This window comes from Anarrhichthys ocellatus, unplaced genomic scaffold (assembly GCF_004355925.1).
Source record: "Anarrhichthys ocellatus isolate YVR2014 unplaced genomic scaffold, GSC_Weel_1.0 scaffold10, whole genome shotgun sequence".
NCBI lineage: Eukaryota > Metazoa > Chordata > Actinopteri > Perciformes > Anarhichadidae > Anarrhichthys > Anarrhichthys ocellatus.
This window is the reverse complement of record NW_022280040.1, coordinates 8434445-8453556: the sequence shown is the minus strand read 5'-3', so window position 1 is coordinate 8453556 and position 19112 is coordinate 8434445. Positions and strand designations below refer to the sequence as shown.

The 19112-nt window shown below is 40.9% G+C and overlaps 3 protein-coding genes across 5 annotated transcripts in view; 2 read left to right on the top strand and 1 right to left on the bottom strand.

Moving 5' to 3' along the window:
- apbb1ip (amyloid beta (A4) precursor protein-binding, family B, member 1 interacting protein) overlaps positions 1 to 9353 on the top strand; it is a 20218-nt gene extending 10865 nt beyond the window's left edge. For both annotated transcript variants that reach the window (XM_031850194.1, XM_031850193.1), the window contains 9 exons: positions 665 to 824; positions 3688 to 3809; positions 4925 to 4999; positions 5096 to 5239; positions 5580 to 5690; positions 7476 to 7574; positions 7659 to 7782; positions 7877 to 7938; positions 8118 to 9353. In XM_031850194.1, the coding sequence (XP_031706054.1) occupies positions 665 to 824; positions 3688 to 3809; positions 4925 to 4999; positions 5096 to 5239; positions 5580 to 5690; positions 7476 to 7574; positions 7659 to 7782; positions 7877 to 7938; positions 8118 to 8723 (1503 nt within the window). In that variant the 3' untranslated portion in view covers positions 8724 to 9353. The remainder of the gene's footprint in view (positions 1 to 664; positions 825 to 3687; positions 3810 to 4924; positions 5000 to 5095; positions 5240 to 5579; positions 5691 to 7475; positions 7575 to 7658; positions 7783 to 7876; positions 7939 to 8117) is intronic.
- On the bottom strand, positions 8595 to 15052 carry LOC116385031 (protein adenylyltransferase SelO-like). The gene is made up of 19 exons (XM_031850195.1): positions 13823 to 15052; positions 13595 to 13713; positions 13381 to 13509; positions 13109 to 13173; positions 12950 to 13006; positions 12581 to 12679; positions 12433 to 12500; positions 12244 to 12331; positions 12082 to 12151; positions 11803 to 11875; positions 11608 to 11691; positions 11388 to 11517; positions 11150 to 11194; positions 10956 to 11037; positions 10772 to 10864; positions 10597 to 10673; positions 10375 to 10418; positions 10179 to 10258; positions 8595 to 9674 (listed from the first exon to the last, which is right to left on the bottom strand). The coding sequence occupies exons 1-19, from the start codon at positions 14046 to 14048 to the stop codon at positions 9552 to 9554; spliced, it is 1752 nt and encodes a 583-aa protein (XP_031706055.1). The 5' UTR covers positions 14049 to 15052; the 3' UTR covers positions 8595 to 9551.
- Positions 14756 to 19112, top strand: pdss1 (prenyl (decaprenyl) diphosphate synthase, subunit 1). 2 transcript variants are annotated; one of them, XM_031850200.1, is made up of 11 exons: positions 14760 to 14987; positions 15722 to 15789; positions 16029 to 16164; positions 16348 to 16478; positions 16598 to 16739; positions 16832 to 16943; positions 17358 to 17467; positions 17561 to 17641; positions 17801 to 17914; positions 18038 to 18118; positions 18381 to 19112. In XM_031850200.1, the coding sequence occupies exons 1-11, from the start codon at positions 14829 to 14831 to the stop codon at positions 18519 to 18521; spliced, it is 1275 nt and encodes a 424-aa protein (XP_031706060.1). In that variant the 5' UTR covers positions 14760 to 14828; the 3' UTR covers positions 18522 to 19112. The 2 variants fall into 2 exon arrangements, with proteins under 2 accessions (XP_031706059.1, XP_031706060.1); XM_031850199.1 differs by having other exon boundaries at positions 14756 to 14987; positions 17358 to 17641.

The following is a 19112-nucleotide window of genomic DNA, read 5'->3' as shown; positions in this document are numbered from 1 at the left end:
TACATGAAATTTAAAAGCAGTTTAGGCTTAAAACTATTTAAAGAAATGAAATAAACATGCATCTTTTTTAAAAGAATGTAAGGATCTATAAGTCAACGTCAAAGTTAAACTAAGCCAATGACTATTGGGTAGATAGCAGCAAGTTTCCAGCAGGTGTGCACCTGAACTGAACCAACTTCAACCATGAGCTACCCCACAGACAACCCAAAGTTAATGCATAATTAATTAATTAAGACATTCAAATAACAATTATATGTAAAAAAAACAACAACAAAAAACAACTTTCAACTTTTCCTCACTCTCTTAACATAAAAATATTAGTTGTTTAGGAAGCTTAAACAAGGCTGGCTATTTCCTGAAACCATGCACCCCCCTCTACTCAACTCACAATGGTACAGTCTTACTTCCACTACTATAAAGACTGTTATCACTTCCTGTTTGGCAGTTAGACCCATTACCAACAGTTAACATGGATGGGCGTGCATGCAACAAACATTTGCTTGATGGCAGTTGTATATAAGTTATATCATATAACTGATAACAGAATTTAGATTGAATCTGGTCATCAATGAATTTATTTATTTCACTCACAATGTAAATGACGACAGTTTGCCTTCTGAAATGTATAATTTATTTATAATAAAGTTGTATTTTTTTCGGACAGTTGGTGGTGAAGGTGCTGATGAATGATGGCAGCGCAAAGACTCTGATGGTGGACGAGAGGCAGACTGTTAGAGAAGTTCTGGACAACATGTTCGAGAAGACTCACTGTGACTGCAACGTGGACTGGAGCCTGTGTGAGACCAACCCGGAGCTACAACTTGGTGAGTTACTGCAATATAGCATCCAGTTTACTGTACTTATGGTTGATGCTACACAGACTGAAATGTGAAAGATGTTACACATGTTAAAATATGAATAAAGAATTTAATTGTGTAGCTAGTTTCTCTCTCTTAGCTGTAGCACTTAAAACTCATATTTCAATTCATCCTGGTTGATCTGTAAAAATGTCATGTGACATCCAGAAAGAGAAAATACTGGTGGTGATGCTGCTTTGTTGACAAGTGATTTCTGGTACATTTAGTCCAGAAACACCACAGCATAGCAGTGAGCTTGGCAGCAAATACTGTATATCATCAGACCCAGAAACAACACAGCAGTGATCATATAGATAGACTTTGACATAAATACCTTTAGTGTGTTTTTATATGAATTGTCAACTAAACACACACAACGTGCAGGGAGGAGAGATATTTCATTCGGGTCCAGATGATGAACTCTATTTTTATTGGCGCGATGGCAGCCGTACTGCAGCGGCCTCACAATGAAACATTGATCTCACTCCCATCCGTCTCTCTCTCTCCCTCCCCCTCTCTTTCCTATACTCTCTCTCTCCCTCCCTCTCTGCCACATTCAGTGTAGACAGGTGGGTTTAATTTGCTGTATCGGACACTGTCAGTCACCCTCTGTCATATGGAAATAGAAGCCTTATGATCTCAATCCTCCGTCTGAGCTATATTTACTTCAGACGCCTCATCACCGTCTGTTTTCTTGGTTTTATAACATTTTTATCGGATTGTTACGGAGATCATTCATATTTTCTAAAGAACCAATCAAATCGTGAACGGAGAGTCATTTCACGCCTGTTTTAATGAGGCACAGGCGGTAGAGTCGTTAACCTCTGTCAGCAATTAACTGTAGTCAATATTGTTTTGCTTTAGAATTATATTCAAGTAATTTTATATGCAGCTAGTTAAACTGTGAAACTCTAAATTGAAGGATAAGCCTGGATTTATTATTCCATACTCTCAACAAGTTCTTCTTCCAGTAATTATAAAAGCACAAACTTCAAGCTGACTTATTTCTGACTTATTTTGCATAGGGTTGTAATGCTGTGTGTCCCACTGGGCTCTTAAACACCTGATAGGTGCCTTTAACATCAACAACAAGTACAATCAGTACTGTAGATACCTGACTCTTTTACTTCTGGATATTTTAAATGCTTCTGTTTTTCAGAAAGACGTGATAAACTGCCACCCCACAATAAATGAGGAAATGCGTGTTTCCCTTTGGTCAACAGTTTATTTTTAACAAAATGGTAGCTCGTGTTTAAATTAGCTGTCTGACACACTGATTTATTTACAGCATGTCGCCCATGCAAAACTTTAGCTTACTTGACTTGTAATCACGGGGGAGTGCAGGTCTTTGTGTCATCTCTGACTATCCACAGTGTCGGCGTCATGACGGCTTGACATTTGAGTCGGTTTGTTTTTTAAATGCCTCTGAATTTCCCCAGAGTGTGTTGCTTTCCAACGGCACTCGCAGACCTTTAATCGTTACCAACAGAAAGCTCCGGCAAGTCATGCCGTATAAACAGCCACAAAGCTCATCTTCAAACAAATCTTCACCCATGTGCTCCCCATGCACACTATCCGATCGCACCGTGTGATTTATGCAGTTCAAAGGGATTTTTACTGGGAATAGCTCACCGTAGCTGCAAAGTCACACCATCCATTTAATGATTGTAATAGTCAAACTGTAGACTGGAACCCTGGCAGCAATTTATGTAATGCCTACCTCTGCCTGGGCTGCTAACCTGTAATTGGAGACCACGGCTAAACTACAGTCAAATGCCTGGTGCATTCTGGAGATGTATAGCACCGAGTGTGTGGGTGGGCAGTGAGCAGGAGGAGGAGGAGGAAAGGGCCCTTAATGTGTTTTCGAGGTTTAGTGCCATTTAAAGTCCCTCCAGCAAAATGGGGAGGCTTGTGTTTTATTGAGCCCTTCCTTAATTCATCCCATTTGAAACAGACAATTGTACAGCTGTGGGATTGACTTTGAACCAGCTGATTTAAGGGTTTCATTACAGAACGAACTACTGTACATATGGGGAAGCATTTGTTTTGAAATGTTGTATAGAAAGCTAAAAAACAGAGAGGACATGGAGAATATTATGAGATTAAAGGCTGTTACAGATTCTGCTTTTCTCGGTGTGAAAGAGTAAACTAGAAATGTCTCCAGAGTATTGCCATTGGTCTTTGAATGTGCTGAGAAACTATTTTTGATGGCTGTGTTTACTGCAGGGGTGGGAAGTCAGGAAGTATAATTATTAAAGTAAATGATGCATCACAACCACCCACATCTATATATAGTCGTTTCAGCTTCAATACTAAAATGCAGCAGAAAGTGTGCAACTCTGTACTTTTACTCCAGAAAGACTTTTGGCTTAAACACACAAGAGGCCCCTTTTCCTACCTACAGTAGCAGCTGTACTATGCATTTCAGAAATGAACAAAGAGATAGCAGACTTAAAGATTCAGGTATGAGGGGAGGGGGGGGGGGGGGGAATAGCAAAATCCCCCCTTCATTATGCTTTTGGCCTGTGCCTGTGAGGCCCATTCTGTAATTCATCCATGACTTGTTATGGAGTAGTTTTACCTTGTAATACTATACGTCAAATTTTTAAATTTATAATTGAACCATCCAAAATAAGACGCATGGACTATTGATTGCACTTATGTTTACCAGTTTGTCTCATTTTTACTGCAAATCAAAACGTATCCCATTAGAGTAATTTCAAAGATGCTATATTCACATGAAAAACACACGCATAATGACTCTAGCTTGATCATCTAAATGCTACCGCTACCAATTTTCTGATGTCCAAGTTTGATTTTCCTTTGACAGAACGGGCGTTTGAAGACCATGAGAACCTGGTGGAGCCTCTCTTGGCGTGGACCAGGGACAGCGAGAACCAAGTCCTCTTTCAGGAGCGGGGGGAGAAATACGAGGTTTTCAAAAATCCACAGGTTAGTCCCCTCATTTGTATGCACCTCTTGAATACCATCTCTAAGCATATACTGAGTGATCGGAAAAGTCCAACACTGGCCAGTTCATGTATACTTGGCCTTGGTTTGTGCACATCCATCTCCACGTTGTTGCAGCTCAGAGCCATCTGGCTGTTTTCACTGTTGAAGCATTGTCTGAATTATGAGATGTCTTTCCTCCATGCAGGATGACCTCTTACATTTATGTCCTCACTGTAATATATCAGACAAAACGGCCTCAGGCAAAAGACTGTGATATCTTGGCATGTTTGTTGATATAATGGGGACCCTTTATAAACCCAGCGTATTTAATGGATTCAGTCTGTTGGCAGAGACAAATAGTCGAGTTGGAAAACTGGTGAGATATTCTCCTTTTTAAGTACTCCATCATGTCTTCCACATCCCCCCAACAAAAGCCTGATCTGCTTCATGCAGTATGTCCCCTTCAATATACAGTTTCTACTTTTGACAAGAGCTACCAAAATAGAATTCCCCTCTTGGCTTTCTCTCACTGGCCCAGACTATGATATCAAATCAAGCTAGCCCAGTCACACGGGGACAAATCTGCCTGATGATGTCTTTTTCTGCTCGGTGACGGTTTGTTCTGATATTTAACACACTTATATTTGATTTCCTTTTTCTAGAAAAAGAAAGAGAACTTGAAGATGTAGTTTTATTTTTGACCAGATAGAAAAAAACACTTCTGAAGTTGCATTTAGATCAAATTTATTCAGAAAAATCTGGATAATGATCCATATTTGAGGAAGCAGACATTTGATAAACAAGTGTAGCTTTGAGCTAAATGCTAATGTGTACACGCTACAATATTCAAAATGACAACATCCTGATGTTTAGCAGATTCACTATCTCGTTTGTCGTGTTAGCATGCTAACATTAGGGCTTAACATGAAGTACAGTGGAGAGTAATTAGTATTGCAGGTCATAAACCAAAGTATTGGACAAACTAATGTCTAAAATGTTCAAACTTTCATGGCGATCCATCTCATAGCTGCTGAGACATTTTACTAGAAACCTCTGGTGGCGCAAGAGAAAAAGTCAGGAGATTTGTTGATGCGCTTTGTGTTTTATTCCTGCAGAACTTTTATCTATGGAAGAAGGATAAGAGAGCCCTGAAAGATATAAAAGACAAAGACAAGGAGTTATTAATACAGGTAAACAAACTCGTGCACACAAACCACAAGTGAAATGTTTTTAAGGTGACACTTCCACATTGCAGTGACCCCTTTCATCCCTCTTCACCTCTGCAGGAGAACTTCTGCGGGACTTCCATTATCGTGCCGGATCTGGAGGGGGTGATGCACCTCAAAGAAGACGGCAAGAAGTCCTGGAAAATGAGACTCTTCCAGCTGAGGGCCTCGGGAATTTATTACGTGCCCAAAGGGAAAACCAAGGTAAAGGGGTGAAAAAGGGGACAGACCATAAACACACAACAGCTAACGCTCTAATCCAGGACACTTTCAGCTGGGCTCAAGCATGTGGGGAAAGATGAAAGCCCAGCAGATATAGAGATGTTTGAAATGTCAGCTGAAACTTTAGGGATTACACGGTTGATTTGTAAAATGTGTCACTGGGACTACATAGTCCTAGTGTGTAGTCTTTCTGCTTTATCAGCCACATGCATCTCTCATGCATTGCACTTGAAGTGTAGATTATCAATTTAAAAGGAGGGAAAAGGAAAATGTAATTACAATACAGATTTATTTGTAATATAATCCCTTATTTCTCTTTCAGTCGTCCCGGGACCTCGTCTGTTTTGTCCAGTTTGACAACCTGAACGTCTACTACGGCAAAGACTTTAAGAACAAATACAAAGCCCCGACCGACTTCTGCTTTTTTCTGAAGGTAAATTTGCTTTAAATGTGTTGTGTTTTTAATCTAGTTTGCCTCAAAGCCACACACCCTTTCACTGCGAACAAATAAACAGAGAGGCTGCAACTTCCCCTAACTGAAGAACACATTTACAGTAAGACTCTTGAGTGCCTTCTCATTGTTGCTGTTTTGTTCTTTTTCATCACACCGTATATCGCGTTGTGCGAGAGGTGTCAATGCAGAGTTGATTATTGCGTGGTGGGTCCCCGAGTGTATGGTGCAGCCAGACAGCTGCTTATTTAACTGGAACTGTGAAATGCAAGAAATACTTTAAATTGAAGAAGTGAAAGTTGACAGTTTTACCAAATTAAGCTGAAAGTGGTGAGAAAAAAAAGACGAATTTTTAAGTAGTTCCTATAATTTCTTTAAATGACCATAAAAGCCCCATGTCTTTGAGAGAGTACTATCAAACTGAGATGGGAGGTACCTATAGAACTCATTTAAGACTAAAATATGCTGACTGACATGAAAAAAAACAAGAATGAGATGAGTTGGTGGTGCGTCTTAAAGGGATGTGAAAGTCCTCTTTCTTTCTTTTCCCCTATCTTCTCTGTGAACTACTAGAATCAGCAGATAGGCTACAGTAGTTGTTCAAAGCAAAAAGAGCTTAGAGAGGCAATGAAACTGAATTAGCTCCCAGTGAAAGACGGAGTCCTCAAGGTTTGAGCTGAAGGTGCTGATGGCCAAGGGCAAAGGAAAAAGGACCCGTCAAGGCTAGCCAGGTTTCACATGGAATGTTTAGGCACTGCACAGTAAAACGTATTAAAAGCTTCCTCGGCCGTGGTCGACGGTGATGAAGATGACACAATAATGGCTGAAGCTGTTTTTTCGGCTGCCGAAGTGTTCAATTAGGGTGTGTTTTGACAGATTGGTGGGGTGGTGTTTACGGGCTGCCAAGAATTGCCACAATTCAAGGATGAGAGCAAAACAATTTAGCTTTTATCATTTAGCTGTTTTATATTCAGAGGAGCTGCCTGAAGTGATCTCTGATACCGTCCCCATTATGTAGAAAGTCAAAATCCTCTTCAGGGGAAAACAGTTAACTCTAATATTAATGTGAAACCCACACAATGTGCACTTTAAAGCAAATATTTGGTGTACACGTACAGGCATAAATCCAATGGTTAAGACTAAGACTATTTGAGCAACAAACATCTCACATTTCCTAAATTAAACTGGATTACAGGATGGACTCAATGGTACACACATTCTAACTTTGTTCATGTTCAGAAATGCTGACTGGACTATTCCAAACAGGAATTGAAAATACAGCATCCATTTAACTGGAGTTGCCGGTTGACACTCTGATTCTAGACTCACTCTGCCCCCTCGTGGTTCCCTTAAAGAGGAACTCCACTGATTTTGCAGGTTTTGGAAATGTTGAAGGATGCATGGTTTGAATTAAGAGTTCTTGTTCTGCCGTATTGATTGTGATCCTTTATCTGGAAGAATGGTATTGAAATGCAATGCTGAATCATTCAATCGATGAGTTAGTTAAGTCTCTCAGAGTCGAGGGATGTTGTGTCAGTAAATGTACCAATGAAATACAGTAGTGTTCAGACAACAGCTAGAAAGAAGACTTGAGGCTAACGCTTGTGTGTTTTGGTCTTTCGCTGCCCAAGGAAATATCTTATTGCACATTTAATGTGAGCAATACTGTTCGTGTAATTAAATGTTACCTTAACTTCTCTCAAAAAATCTTAAAAATCTACTGTTAACAAAGTATGTTCTTTACGAACCTTTTTGGATTTGTTACAGCATCCTCAGATCCAAAAAGAGTCTCAGTACATCAAGTACCTCTGCTGCGATGATGCTTGCGCCATGAACCTTTGGGTAACAGGAATACGGATTGCAAAGGTAAATTTCCCCACATCTGTATTAAAAAATTCTCCATTTGAACAGAACTCATGCTCTCGTGTGATGCGTTTCTTGCACTTCCAGTACGGTGCGTCGCTGTATGAAAACTTTAAAACCGCAGAGAAGAAGGCTGCTGTCAGCTCTGTGTGGACGAACCGAAGCACTCCATCGAGCTCCAATCCGTCAACGCCCTCACCCACCATCAAAGGTAGCACGACACACGAGCTGCCCTCACTGATGCGAAACAAGCCACATGTAGTGATATTAGTTCAAACCTCATGGTGTTTATTTTTCTCTGCCAGCCAAATCACCAAACCAGGCCAATGGACATGCTCAGGAGCCCCAACCAGGACCTGTTTCTACGGTACAGAACTCTTCTTTAGGGGATCATGATCAATTTATCTGTTGATTATTATTGTTTAGTCTATAAAATGTCCAAAAAGTCATAGTATAGCATGTCAAAAGAAATCCTTAAGAAGTCATAGTATAATATGACATAAAAAGGTACATGTTGAATCATTATGATATATTCTGTCTTCTCAGGACTTCGGACATGTCCCTCCTCCACCTCCACCATTGGCAGACATCCTTCCCCCACCACCTCCGGACCCATTCCTCCCTCCTCCGCCACCTCCTTTGGCTGCCAAGAGTTCTTTAAAACCTGCCCTCCCTCATCGACACCTGCCAACCAACTTCCCTCCGCCTCCACCTGCAATGGACAACCTCTCTCCTCCACCACCACCATCCAAAGACGATGCTCCGCCAGACTTCCTTCCACCCCCTCCTCCGGCTGCTGGCTTTGGTTCACCGTTTCCTCCTCCGCCACCGTTGACCTCCCTACCACTACCGCCACCCCCAGTGAGTTTCAGAGGTGTGGACCAGTCTCTGCCTCCTCCACCACTAGATCCAGGGTTTTTACCTCCGCCTCCACCAATGTTCACAGGGGCTGGAGCACCCCCTCCGCCACCTCCTCCAACTGCTGCTGCCCCAAAACCAGCGCTACGGCCTTCTGGCTCGGTGAAGAAGATGCCTCCGGTTCCGCCAAAGAGAACTACACCATCTATGCATGGAGGTGGAGGTGGAGGTGGAGGTGGAGACTTTATGTCAGAACTGGCGCTGGCCATGAACAAGAAGCGTGGTCTTCATTAGCCTGAGTCTAAAAATAGCTTGAATCCACCACTCTTTACATCCATAACGATGCTGAACATCTCCAAAATGAAGCCAGTGGAGATCAATACAGATTCCATCTCTTCCAGAGAACAGATGGCCATCCATCCATTTGTATGGATATGTATGATACCAAGACATAATCTTGCATGAATTAAGTGAAAGTGTAATTATTTTCAAGACCAAAACAGTTTATTTTGTACACTGTTTGTAACGTTGCTGAAGAGAAAACATGAAAAGTATAATGTGGTCATCATGGTTCAAAGAGACATTTTCATAGAATTGTACATATTGACATGTTTGCATGGAATGCTGTAAATACTATAAACACAATCCCCATATACAGAGCACACGATGAGTTTTCAAATGACTAACAAGCTAAATAAAACCTGGCAGAAGACATGCGTAAATATCTTTTTTTTTATTGGGTTTTCTTGTACAACTTGCTGAAATCTGAGAAGTGAAGGCTCTGGTGTGTGCATAAAGTATATGAATAGGGTGAATAGTCATACTGTATGTGAAACTAGGTCTTAAAACAAACGGTACACCCTCTGCTGTAGCATCTTTGAATATATTTAGGCGTCAATATGGCATTAAAAAATGTTAATTCCTCTGTTGCACTCTTTTTTGTTGGTCACTGTATCAACATATGGTGGGTGATTTTAGTAGAAGAAAACATTTAACAGCCATGACTTTGACATTTTGGACCACTTTTTTCCACCAGCATGAAACAGTTTACTAAAATATAACAAAGGCTCAGGTATGCTGTAATCTTCTTCACTAGTGTCTTTTTCTCTATCCAAGAATCTCTCAGGAGGAACAGCTGACCTTTAACCTCTTAGCCCAAAAGGGAGGTCTTGAGGCATAGCCCGCCTCCTCTGCGGTCTCTTGTGTAACAAAGGGGAACGACAGAATATGGTGAAGCAGCTCCACCTAGTGAGGGAAAAATAAAATCAGAACAATTTGTAACAGAAAAGTAGTGGGCACTGCTTTGATTTTGGAGAGTACTGAAAAATAACTTAAAATTCATAGTATGTCGAAAAAAGTCATAGTACAGGATGTCGGAAAAAAGCAATAAAAAGTCATAGTACAGTATGTCGGAAAAAGTCATAGTATAGCGTGTCAAAAAAAAAGTATAGTATGTCAAAAAAAGTGTTCGAAAAAAAGTTAGGTCGAAAAAAAATGTTGGCATGTCGAAAAAGAATAATTTTATGTCGAAAAAAATCTTAGTTTTTCATAAAAAAGCCTTCATATATTACGTCAAAAGTTATAAAGATAGATAGATAGAAAGATAAAAAGTCATAGTATAGTATGTCATAAAAAAGTCATGGTAAAGTATGGTATAAAAAAGTTATAGTATGGTAAGTCATAAAAGGTAAAAGACAGAAATGTCCTAAAAAATGCGGTTGAAAAAAGTCATAGATATCATATACACACCTCAGAAAAATCATTTATCTCAGCTTTACTGATAGCAGACTCCGCCATCCAGTTCCTCAGCACATATCTGGGATTTACATCTGCAAGACATATTTCACAATCAGACAAACTTGTTCCTCGTATAGAAACGCCACACTTCAAATAATTACATATTACACATTCAAATCAACACTAATATGTACATTTAGTGGCTTACTTCTCATCCTCTGCTGACGATCCAAATCACTATCGGTTTGTTGTCTGAACAGAGAAAACAAACTTTTAAATCCACTTAGATAAAATTAAAACATGACACCAAATAGAAATGAGAGCATCGCAAATACTGAAAAAACAACAACCGTGTGAACATTTCAGAAAAACTTGTGATACCAAACTAAGTAGAGGAAGGTCTGGCATTACTCTACATCTTTGTGCTTACCGGATGAGCCGGAGCTGGTACACGCTGAGCCAATCAGAAAAGAGCTTGTGGGACGACAAGTCTTCAAGAGCCCACAACTAATACAAAACAAAACAAGATGACAAAGGATGTCAGATACAGATATTAAAGAGGCCACCAACTCCTAAACTAGATCTAGCAGCTGCTTCAGCTCTACCTGTGTGAAGTCCCTGTCGTGAAGCTGCTGGGCTGAAACTTCACTGAGCTGCCTGAAGGTCATGGTGAAGTCTGATTGTGTGTCCTCCATCATCTGACGAAACAATCACAAGATTAGGAGTAAAAATAATGTTTGCAGATGAACAATGTAGATATGTTATTACAGTAACAATGCAATGACTTGCCTTAAGCAGGAAGGCAATGAGGTAACCATCATCCTCCTCTTCCTCCAGAAGCCCCAGTTTAGCTTTAAATAGCTGATGAATCCTGAAACGCATGCATGAACACAGCTCGGAATAATATACTATCACTGTCACTGCTTGGATATAGAATTAGGGACAATATAAAAGGACAACTCATCATTTCACAGGGACCTTACCTCTTATGGTAAATATCAACATATCCATTTAAAATATGTTTTGCCCTAAAAAAAAAAAAAAGATTAGGACGACAAGTTAGTCCAAAATTATTCCGTCAAAGAAAACAGTTTGACAAGGTGCTGACCACCATTACTGGGTCCTCATTCCAGGTTAGTAAAGTTCAAAAGGTCTTGTATTTTTTTTACTAAATATCACTTAAAGTTCCCTTGATATAAGCAGCTATCGTGGTGTTCTTACTTGCTCTCCTGCTGTTTAGAAAGCACCGGACTGAGAGCCATCAAGAGCTTCTGGAGGTTAAACAGCCCCACGTCGGCCTGAGCTCCGATGCTGTATCTGCCCTCATCGTCAGAAGTGTTGGGGACAAAATCTGCAAAAATTAAACATGTGTTTGACGTTTGACAAGAACGGGGCATTCTTTTATTGTTAAAGAAACGCAGACGTGCGTCGTCGTACACACTGGGGCTATACGACTCCATGAAGCCGAAAGGTCCGTAATCGATGGTGATGGACAGGAGGCTGAAGTTGTCCGTATTGCACACACCTGTTGTGATGAGACGTAAAATGATAAATGAATGTGATGAAACATATATATGTATAAGCAGATGTTGATACAAACTGTATGGTAAAACGATCAGCCACAACAGGTTCTCACCGTGTGCAAACCCAATCGACATCCACTGGGCAATCAGATGTGCTGTTTCATTTACAACTGTGGAATAAAACACCTAGAAAAATGGAAATGCAACCAAATGCAAAACATTAAACTAGGAAGTTCCATAAAAAACTAATAATACACAGCATGCAGAAACACAACAAAAGTTAAGTCCTGTAATCAACGACAGGACACCTCGGTTTATCATTTTATAAACTAAATTAATAAAACCTTGTATTCAGTTGGCAAAAAAACATATTTCTGTTTTATTTTACTTACCAAATATTTATCTGGGTCATTGGAACTGATGAAAGGAAAATGTTCGTCAATCACAAAGATCAACAGCTTCCTAAAATCAACAGAACAATAAGCTGCAGTATACTTTATGCAACAGGAGGCCACAGAATGAGAAAGCCTGAGAGATAACGTGAACATAATCACCTCAGGAGATCAATCTCTCCACTTTGAGACAAAATCTCTAAAGATCCGATCCGAAACCATGACCTGGCTAACCTGAGAACAGCAGCTCCTGAAAACATTAAAAGAAACATACAGTGAAACATACAGTGTGATGAACCAGTAAACTGAACTAAAAATAGTTCAACTCTATGTTTGCATGAATCACTGCACCTCTCTCTGTCTTCACGTTGCCGTCGTAGAATTGATCCCTCGTCACCGGCTCGTCACTTACAATCAGACTGAAACAAAGCAAATCATCACATCAGTAACATTCATATTTCCTCCATAACATTTCACACTGCTGCCTTTCATCCATCACCTGGCAGCCCTGCTGGTCGGAGCACCCAGGAAATGCATGGCTTCGCTGCACAGGAACTCCCGTACAGAGGATCGGATCACAGCTCGACCGTCTCCCGACCTGGATCACACATTATCAAATTCATATCTGGCATTTCAGACAGATTAAAGATAGTTGCCTCTTGCTGCCATTTAGTATCACTAGTGTTGGCAAATGTGAAAAAGTGAAACAAGGAAACAAGGAAGGAGAGAGTGATCTCGATCGCATCCTAATGTGGACATTTAAGACACATATTAATACCAGGTGTAAATGTAATCAGGTTAAATCATATAAATACAATCTGATTACGGGACACATTTTAACTCAAGGTGTAAAGGGAGTCCAACATACCTTGAATAAGGGGTTTTCCCAGAGCCTTTAAGCTGCAGTTCCCACACTTCTCCTTTCCTGTGGCACATTTTATAATGAATATAGGTTTAATGTTTGAACTGTGATGCACCTTGAATATACAGTTCTTTGAATACAAGAGGAAACCTAATTTATTTTCACCTGTTGGTATATTGACCAAGGTAATGTGCTCGACCATCACCCAGCTGACCTGCCCAGTAGCCAAACTGATGATGAAATAGTTTATTCATTAATACATTTCACAGTCATCGCCTGTGATAAGATCTAGTCTCAGATGTACACAGATATTATCTTACAGAAGATTTACAGAGACCTCCAAGTTTCCTTGATGTTGCTAATACACTTGTTTTTGGTATATTTATTCCTGAGTTGATGACTGACTATGCATGCCAGGAAAACAAATGAACCATTACCTGATAGCCTCCATATCTGTGAGCAAGTGGAATTGACCCTGGTGGCAGTCTGCCACCGCTGGCATAATGCAGGAAATCATCCGACTGTGTTACAGCCACATCTAAGTCTAAAATACCCTCGATGACCTCCTGTCGAGACAAACGCAGATATGATGAAGTCTTCACATTTCACTGTAAAGACTCTGTGATGCTGCTGGTGGTGTTGTAACATCACCTTAGAAGCTGCTGCCAGTCTCAGCGGGCCTTTCAGTGGTGTTGGAATGGATTTGGAGAATATACAGTTCTTTACAGAGCGAGCAAAATTACCATCAACTACATCGATTGGGAACGCTTCTGCAGAGAGTACAGAAATGATTGAATCACGACATTATCAATGTCAGTAACTGGGTAACACATTTTGTATTGACCTAAAAAAAAAAAGACACGCAAATCACTTCTGTACCCATTAGCTTCTTGCAAGACACTCTGAACCGGTCCAGGTCCTGTATGAGGTTTGAGACGCTAATGTTCCACCTGGATTTGAAAGTGTTTGGGGACAGCTGGCTGTTTGATGCCGTGTTATCGTGACTAAGGCAGTCACGGTCAGTGCAGAACTCCAGAACATGTACAGGTGTGAAGCTGGATGCTGCTACCAGAGCAAAGACTAACACTTTAAAGGGGCTCCACATGTTGCAGACACAGCAACTGCCTCAAAGCTACTGGACTGTAAGCACTGATGTAGTGATAGATCTGAAAATGGGTAAATTAGGATTTCCAGCTGGTAGTCATAATGCACACAGCAATGGGGGGAAGAAGTACTCTGATGCTGTGAAAGTATTAATATCAGTGTAAAATACTCTGTCCTGCATTCAAAACACTCCTTAAGTTAGAAGACCCTAAATTAAGGAAACGTTTATCAGTTTTAAAGTAATAACTAAAAAAATAACGACTAAGACTCAACCTTGAATGTGTTTTTAACAGCAGTGTGTGAACAAAAAGGTCAGTTTATTCGGCATTTACACTTTACCCAGATTATAGTTTAATAAACTGTTTTGAAAACCCCAGTAAAATTAGTCAGCTAGAGCAAGCTAGGGCTAGCTAGAGCAAGCTAGGGCTAGCTAAGGCTAGCTAGAGCAAGCCAGGGCTAGCTAGAGCTACAGCTACTAACGTTAGCCCCTAATAGTACACTACACTTTTCCGTGCTATTTCCCCAGAGACCTGTAAGAAGACGTATTTGATATCTTCGGTTTAAAGCGAAACAACCGTTGCTTACATCTACCGCTGCATTTCTGATTACAAATAAGTAACCTTAGAGGAATTAATTAATGTTTGTCTCAAACTCCCATATATGGCTAGCTAGCAGTAACCTAATTCCTAGTCCGTGACCCACGTCACCAACCGTTACGGACTTCCGGTTCCGGTGACGCAACTATATAACCTGCCGTCTGACGCCCAGACGCTCCGGGAACATGGCGTGCCCGTGGCTGAGGCAGTGCCGGAGGTGGAGTACGAACTGTACGAGCAGGAGTCTGTTAGAAACCTTGAGGCACTTTAACGGCCGGTCCGTGCCCACGTTCTCCACCGCCTGTCTCCGGCGGACATCATGGAGCTCCAGGCCGGGGAGCGAGGTGAGTTGGCCGGCTGAGAATCCAGGAAGGTCACCGCGGAGCTGTCAGTTAGAAAAATGAATGGTAGTCATTTTCTAGCTAACCGGCGTATGAACGTTACTTCACTGACTTTTTACGCAATGCAACATCAACGATTCGAGCCATTTTTTTCTTTCCTTTCGCAAGAGTGTCTCGTGTTTTGTAAGAATGTCCTAAATGAATGTGGACTTGTTGACTTCTGGGTATGTTGTTGGCATGTGCAGAACTTCCTCAGCACCCACAAAGGTCAAGACCTGCGTCTAATGTTGCACAGACATTAATCTACTGCTGTCCTTTACTTTGATAGTTGTCTACTTTTAAATCGAACCGACGTCAACGTCCATCTAGATGTTTTATGTGATTTATTTATGACCCACGTTACTTAACACTTGACTTTTATAAAGACATTGCATGTTGTTAGTCTATCTGTTTACAGTTTCAGTACCTTTGTTCTGCTTGTTGTTGTTTTAAGCTCCATGTCCATTTCTATCCTCATCCTAAGTACATTGAGATGTATTTGTACACATATTTAGCCAGTACAGCTTTGATTTCCAACAATAACAGTAGAAATGCTAAAAAGAGTAAAAACTACAATATTTCCACCATGAATACACTGTTTGGGGTAAATTGTTCTGTTGACTCTGTTGGCCTTTAAAGTATTTAAATGGTCTAAAAGTCTAAAATCCTTTTTGGTCTCGTGTCCTCTGTTGTTTCAGGGGCAGCTATCGGCTCTACCGACACAGATGCTCCCAAAAACTCTCATCTCCACCACATCTCTACCCAGGTGAGTTATCGTAACCAACAACTATTTACAGCATTTGTGCACATAAATGTGACCGTCACCGCATTTAGCACGTTATACTTTAGCAATTTCGGTTAAACGTCAAGCAATGTAAGATTTATATCACATGAAATTGTTGTAGTACCAAGGATCTACGGTTGTAGGTATAACAATACTATAAATAGTAATTACCTTATTTTCTGTATATATATTTGACAGTTTCTGTTTGTCTTTGTCTCCAGACACACTTCCCAGCTGCTGAATCCAACACTGCAGTCTTGCTGTTGCAGACAGAATGTACACACTGACGTGAAGCTGCAGGACCCGTTTACATTAGCACAGAAAGATTTAACAAATTTATATGATGACATCAGAAAGGTACTTTCTCCAATACAGAGAGTGTTCTTACTATTGTGTCCCTACATGTGAAACGCATGACAAGTGAGTCTTCCAAGATATTGGTTATAAATGAGCAGAAGACATGATGTGTTTGGCAAAGTTTATCTCCGACACCAGTAGATTTGAAATTAAATGCATGCATTTTATTCCTCTGCCTCACAGGAGCTATTTGTATCCAGAGATGAGCTGAAGTCGCTATGTGACTACTACTTCGATGGGAAGGGCAAAGCCATACGACCGATGATTGTTGTCCTAATGGCCCGGGCGCTCAACGCTCACAGCAACGGATCCGGGTAAGATGTGGATCCCTCCAGACCTTCAATGTATTATGTTTTTACTGTTAACCCCAGGATGCACCACACCCTGTCATAAAGCACAGTCCAGGTTTTTATTTCCTCTGTGTCCTCTGTAGAGATTTGCTCCCGGGGCAGAGGACCATAGCTATGATTGCAGAAATGATCCACACTGCCAGCTTGGTGCACGACGACGTCATCGACGGATCAGATAGACGACGGGGAAAGAGAACCATCAATGAGGTGTGGGGGGAAAAAAAGGTAAGAAGTTAGATATGCTTAAAAACCTTTTATTTTTCTCTGTACCGCTTCATTTTAAGGATATAAACATCATTTATTTTTTTCTCCTCCAGGCCATCTTAGCTGGAGATTTCATCCTTTCAACTGCCTCCATGGCCATGGCTCGTATTGGGGACAACACAGTTGTAAAAGTGATGTCACAGGTGATGGAGGATCTGGTGCGAGGTACAGAAATCACATTGTTCGTGCCACCTCAGTCAGTAATAAAGCTGTACTTGGTAGTTTTTTTTTAAAGCACATTGGAAGCAGTTTAAATAAAGTCAGTTTTATAGCATTAAAAACTATGATGAGAACTACCTAAAATGACAGAAACCATCTGTGGAAGAAATGTATTCCAGATGTAAATTGATTTTTTTATTTAGTTTGGTTTATGTCCCATCTGCTAACATGGAAGGAGTAGAGCTTATGTTCTACATTACTGCAGCCAGCCACCAGAGGGCGATCTAGATGTTTTGGCTTCACTTTTGGGGAGCCGGCAACGCCCCCATCTTTAAATGCAGCTTAGGGTCACAACCCAAAGTCTGCTTGTACAGTGCGTCCAATACCAAACTCCCTAATCTCTAAACTCTGTGCTTCCAGGTGAATTCATGCAGCTGGGCTCCAAGGAGCACGAGAACGAGAGATTCAAACACTACCTGGAGAAAACCTTCAAGAAGACGGCGAGTCTTATTGCAAACAGCTGTAAAGCAGTATGTACGTTCTGTTTCACACAAATATCACGGCGCAGAAGAAGAGGCTCGGTTTCTACTCAAATGTTTTTTGGCTCTTCTGTGTCATCCAAGGTGTGCGTTCAGGTAACTACTGATCCGAAAGTTCATGAAATAGCCTACAAGTATGGGGAGAATGTTGGCATTGCATTTCAGGTAATTTCTATAGTTTCTGCTTTTAATCTTTTTATTTTACTCCTTACAAGCTAAAACATAAGAAACCCCTCTACTGGAAGGATAGCTCATCCATTCAGGACATAATTCTGTTGAAATGAACTGTCTATGATTCTATGGGTTAATTGTTCTGACTTGTAGCTGGTGGATGATGTCCTGGACTTCACATCAGGAGCCAGCCACCTGGGGAAGCCCTCGGCTGCAGATCTCAAACTGGGCTTGGCCACCGGGCCGGTCCTGTTCGCTTGTCAACAGGTGAGTGTGTTGGTCATACGTGTGTCGTAGAAACTGTACATTTAAATGAAGCTACTGGAACACACACACCACGTATCACTGTCTACTGTCAGACTTTACGTCAATTTCTTTCTGCCTTTCTAGTTCCCGGAGCTCCATGCGTTGATCATGAGACGCTTCAGCTCTAAAGGAGACATAGATCAAGCCTGGCAGTACGTCCTGCAGGTATGACCAGCAACACACTGTACATTAAATGCTTCCAGGTGCAAGTTTCTACCTAAACTAGACGTTTAAAAACATCTGCTTCCTGCATCACACTTTAAATGGGGTAGATGAATATAAAAAATGGTTTGATTTGTATTAAGTAAACATTGTGTGACCAAAACCTTAGCCAAGCTTTCAGTTGGTGATGGAGGCTTTTAACTTGTAGTTATTTGTACTTTGCAGGTAAAGAACATTCAAACAATATTTCTTCTTCCGTTTTTAGAGCGACGGCGTGGAACAGACCAAATACTTGGCCGAGCGCTACTGTCAAGAAGCCATCAGGCAGATCAGTAAGCTCCGGCCGTCGGCAGAGAGAGATGCCCTCATCAGGCTCACTGAGATGGTGCTCACCAGAGACAAGTGAACCTCCAGGAAGCACTTCAGGCAGCTGGCTGTGGAAAAACTAAAAAAAGACTCACCCTGAACTCTCAAACATTTAAAAACCACGGGAGATTGGTTCGGAAGGACCACTGGTGCTTGTTTGCTGCATACCATAAATATATATAAATACTTTGTTTTAGTGCAAATCCGTTGATTCAGATTTCCTCAATGGCAACAACGGTGATAATTTGGAAAAAGGAAATATCATGAACTTAAATTGATGGACACCACTGAAAACTGCAATCCAACTCCTCCCTTCATTCAGTACTGTGATCGTCTCGTGTGTGATCGTCTCATGCTTGAAATTAGCAGACTTCTGACTGAGTTTGTTACATGCTAGTGTTGAGCCGTGGCGGCATTGAGAAATCTGTAAATCCAAAACACACAGATGACCGTATGTCATCGGTTTGTTTGGATCGATGTAAATTTTTATTTTTCAAGATCCGTCCACACCTCAGCGGCCAAACAGTCATGTGTCATTGTGACATGTTATTTAATGCAAAGTGCTCTGTATACACTAAGGCCTTAACATCGTCAAGGACTGATCAATAAACCTGCAATTATGTTTTTTCAA

Coding starts and splice junctions, on each gene's coding strand:
- pdss1 (XM_031850199.1), top strand. CDS start 14,829: ATGGCGTGCCCGTGGCTGAGGCAGTGCCGGAGGTGGAGTACGAACTGT. Junction 14,988..15,721: donor GCTCCAGGCCGGGGAGCGAG/GTGAGTTGGCCG, acceptor CTGTTGTTTCAG/GGGCAGCTATCGGCTCTACC. Junction 16,740..16,831: donor AGGTGTGGGGGGAAAAAAAG/GTAAGAAGTTAG, acceptor TTTCTCCTCCAG/GCCATCTTAGCTGGAGATTT.
- LOC116385031 (XM_031850195.1), bottom strand. CDS start 14,048: ATGTGGAGCCCCTTTAAAGTGTTAGTCTTTGCTCTGGTAGCAGCATCC. Junction 11,692..11,802: donor GTCGATTGGGTTTGCACACG/GTGAGAACCTGT, acceptor TCATCACAACAG/GTGTGTGCAATACGGACAAC. Junction 10,259..10,374: donor TCGTCAGCAGAGGATGAGAA/GTAAGCCACTAA, acceptor TATGTCTTGCAG/ATGTAAATCCCAGATATGTG.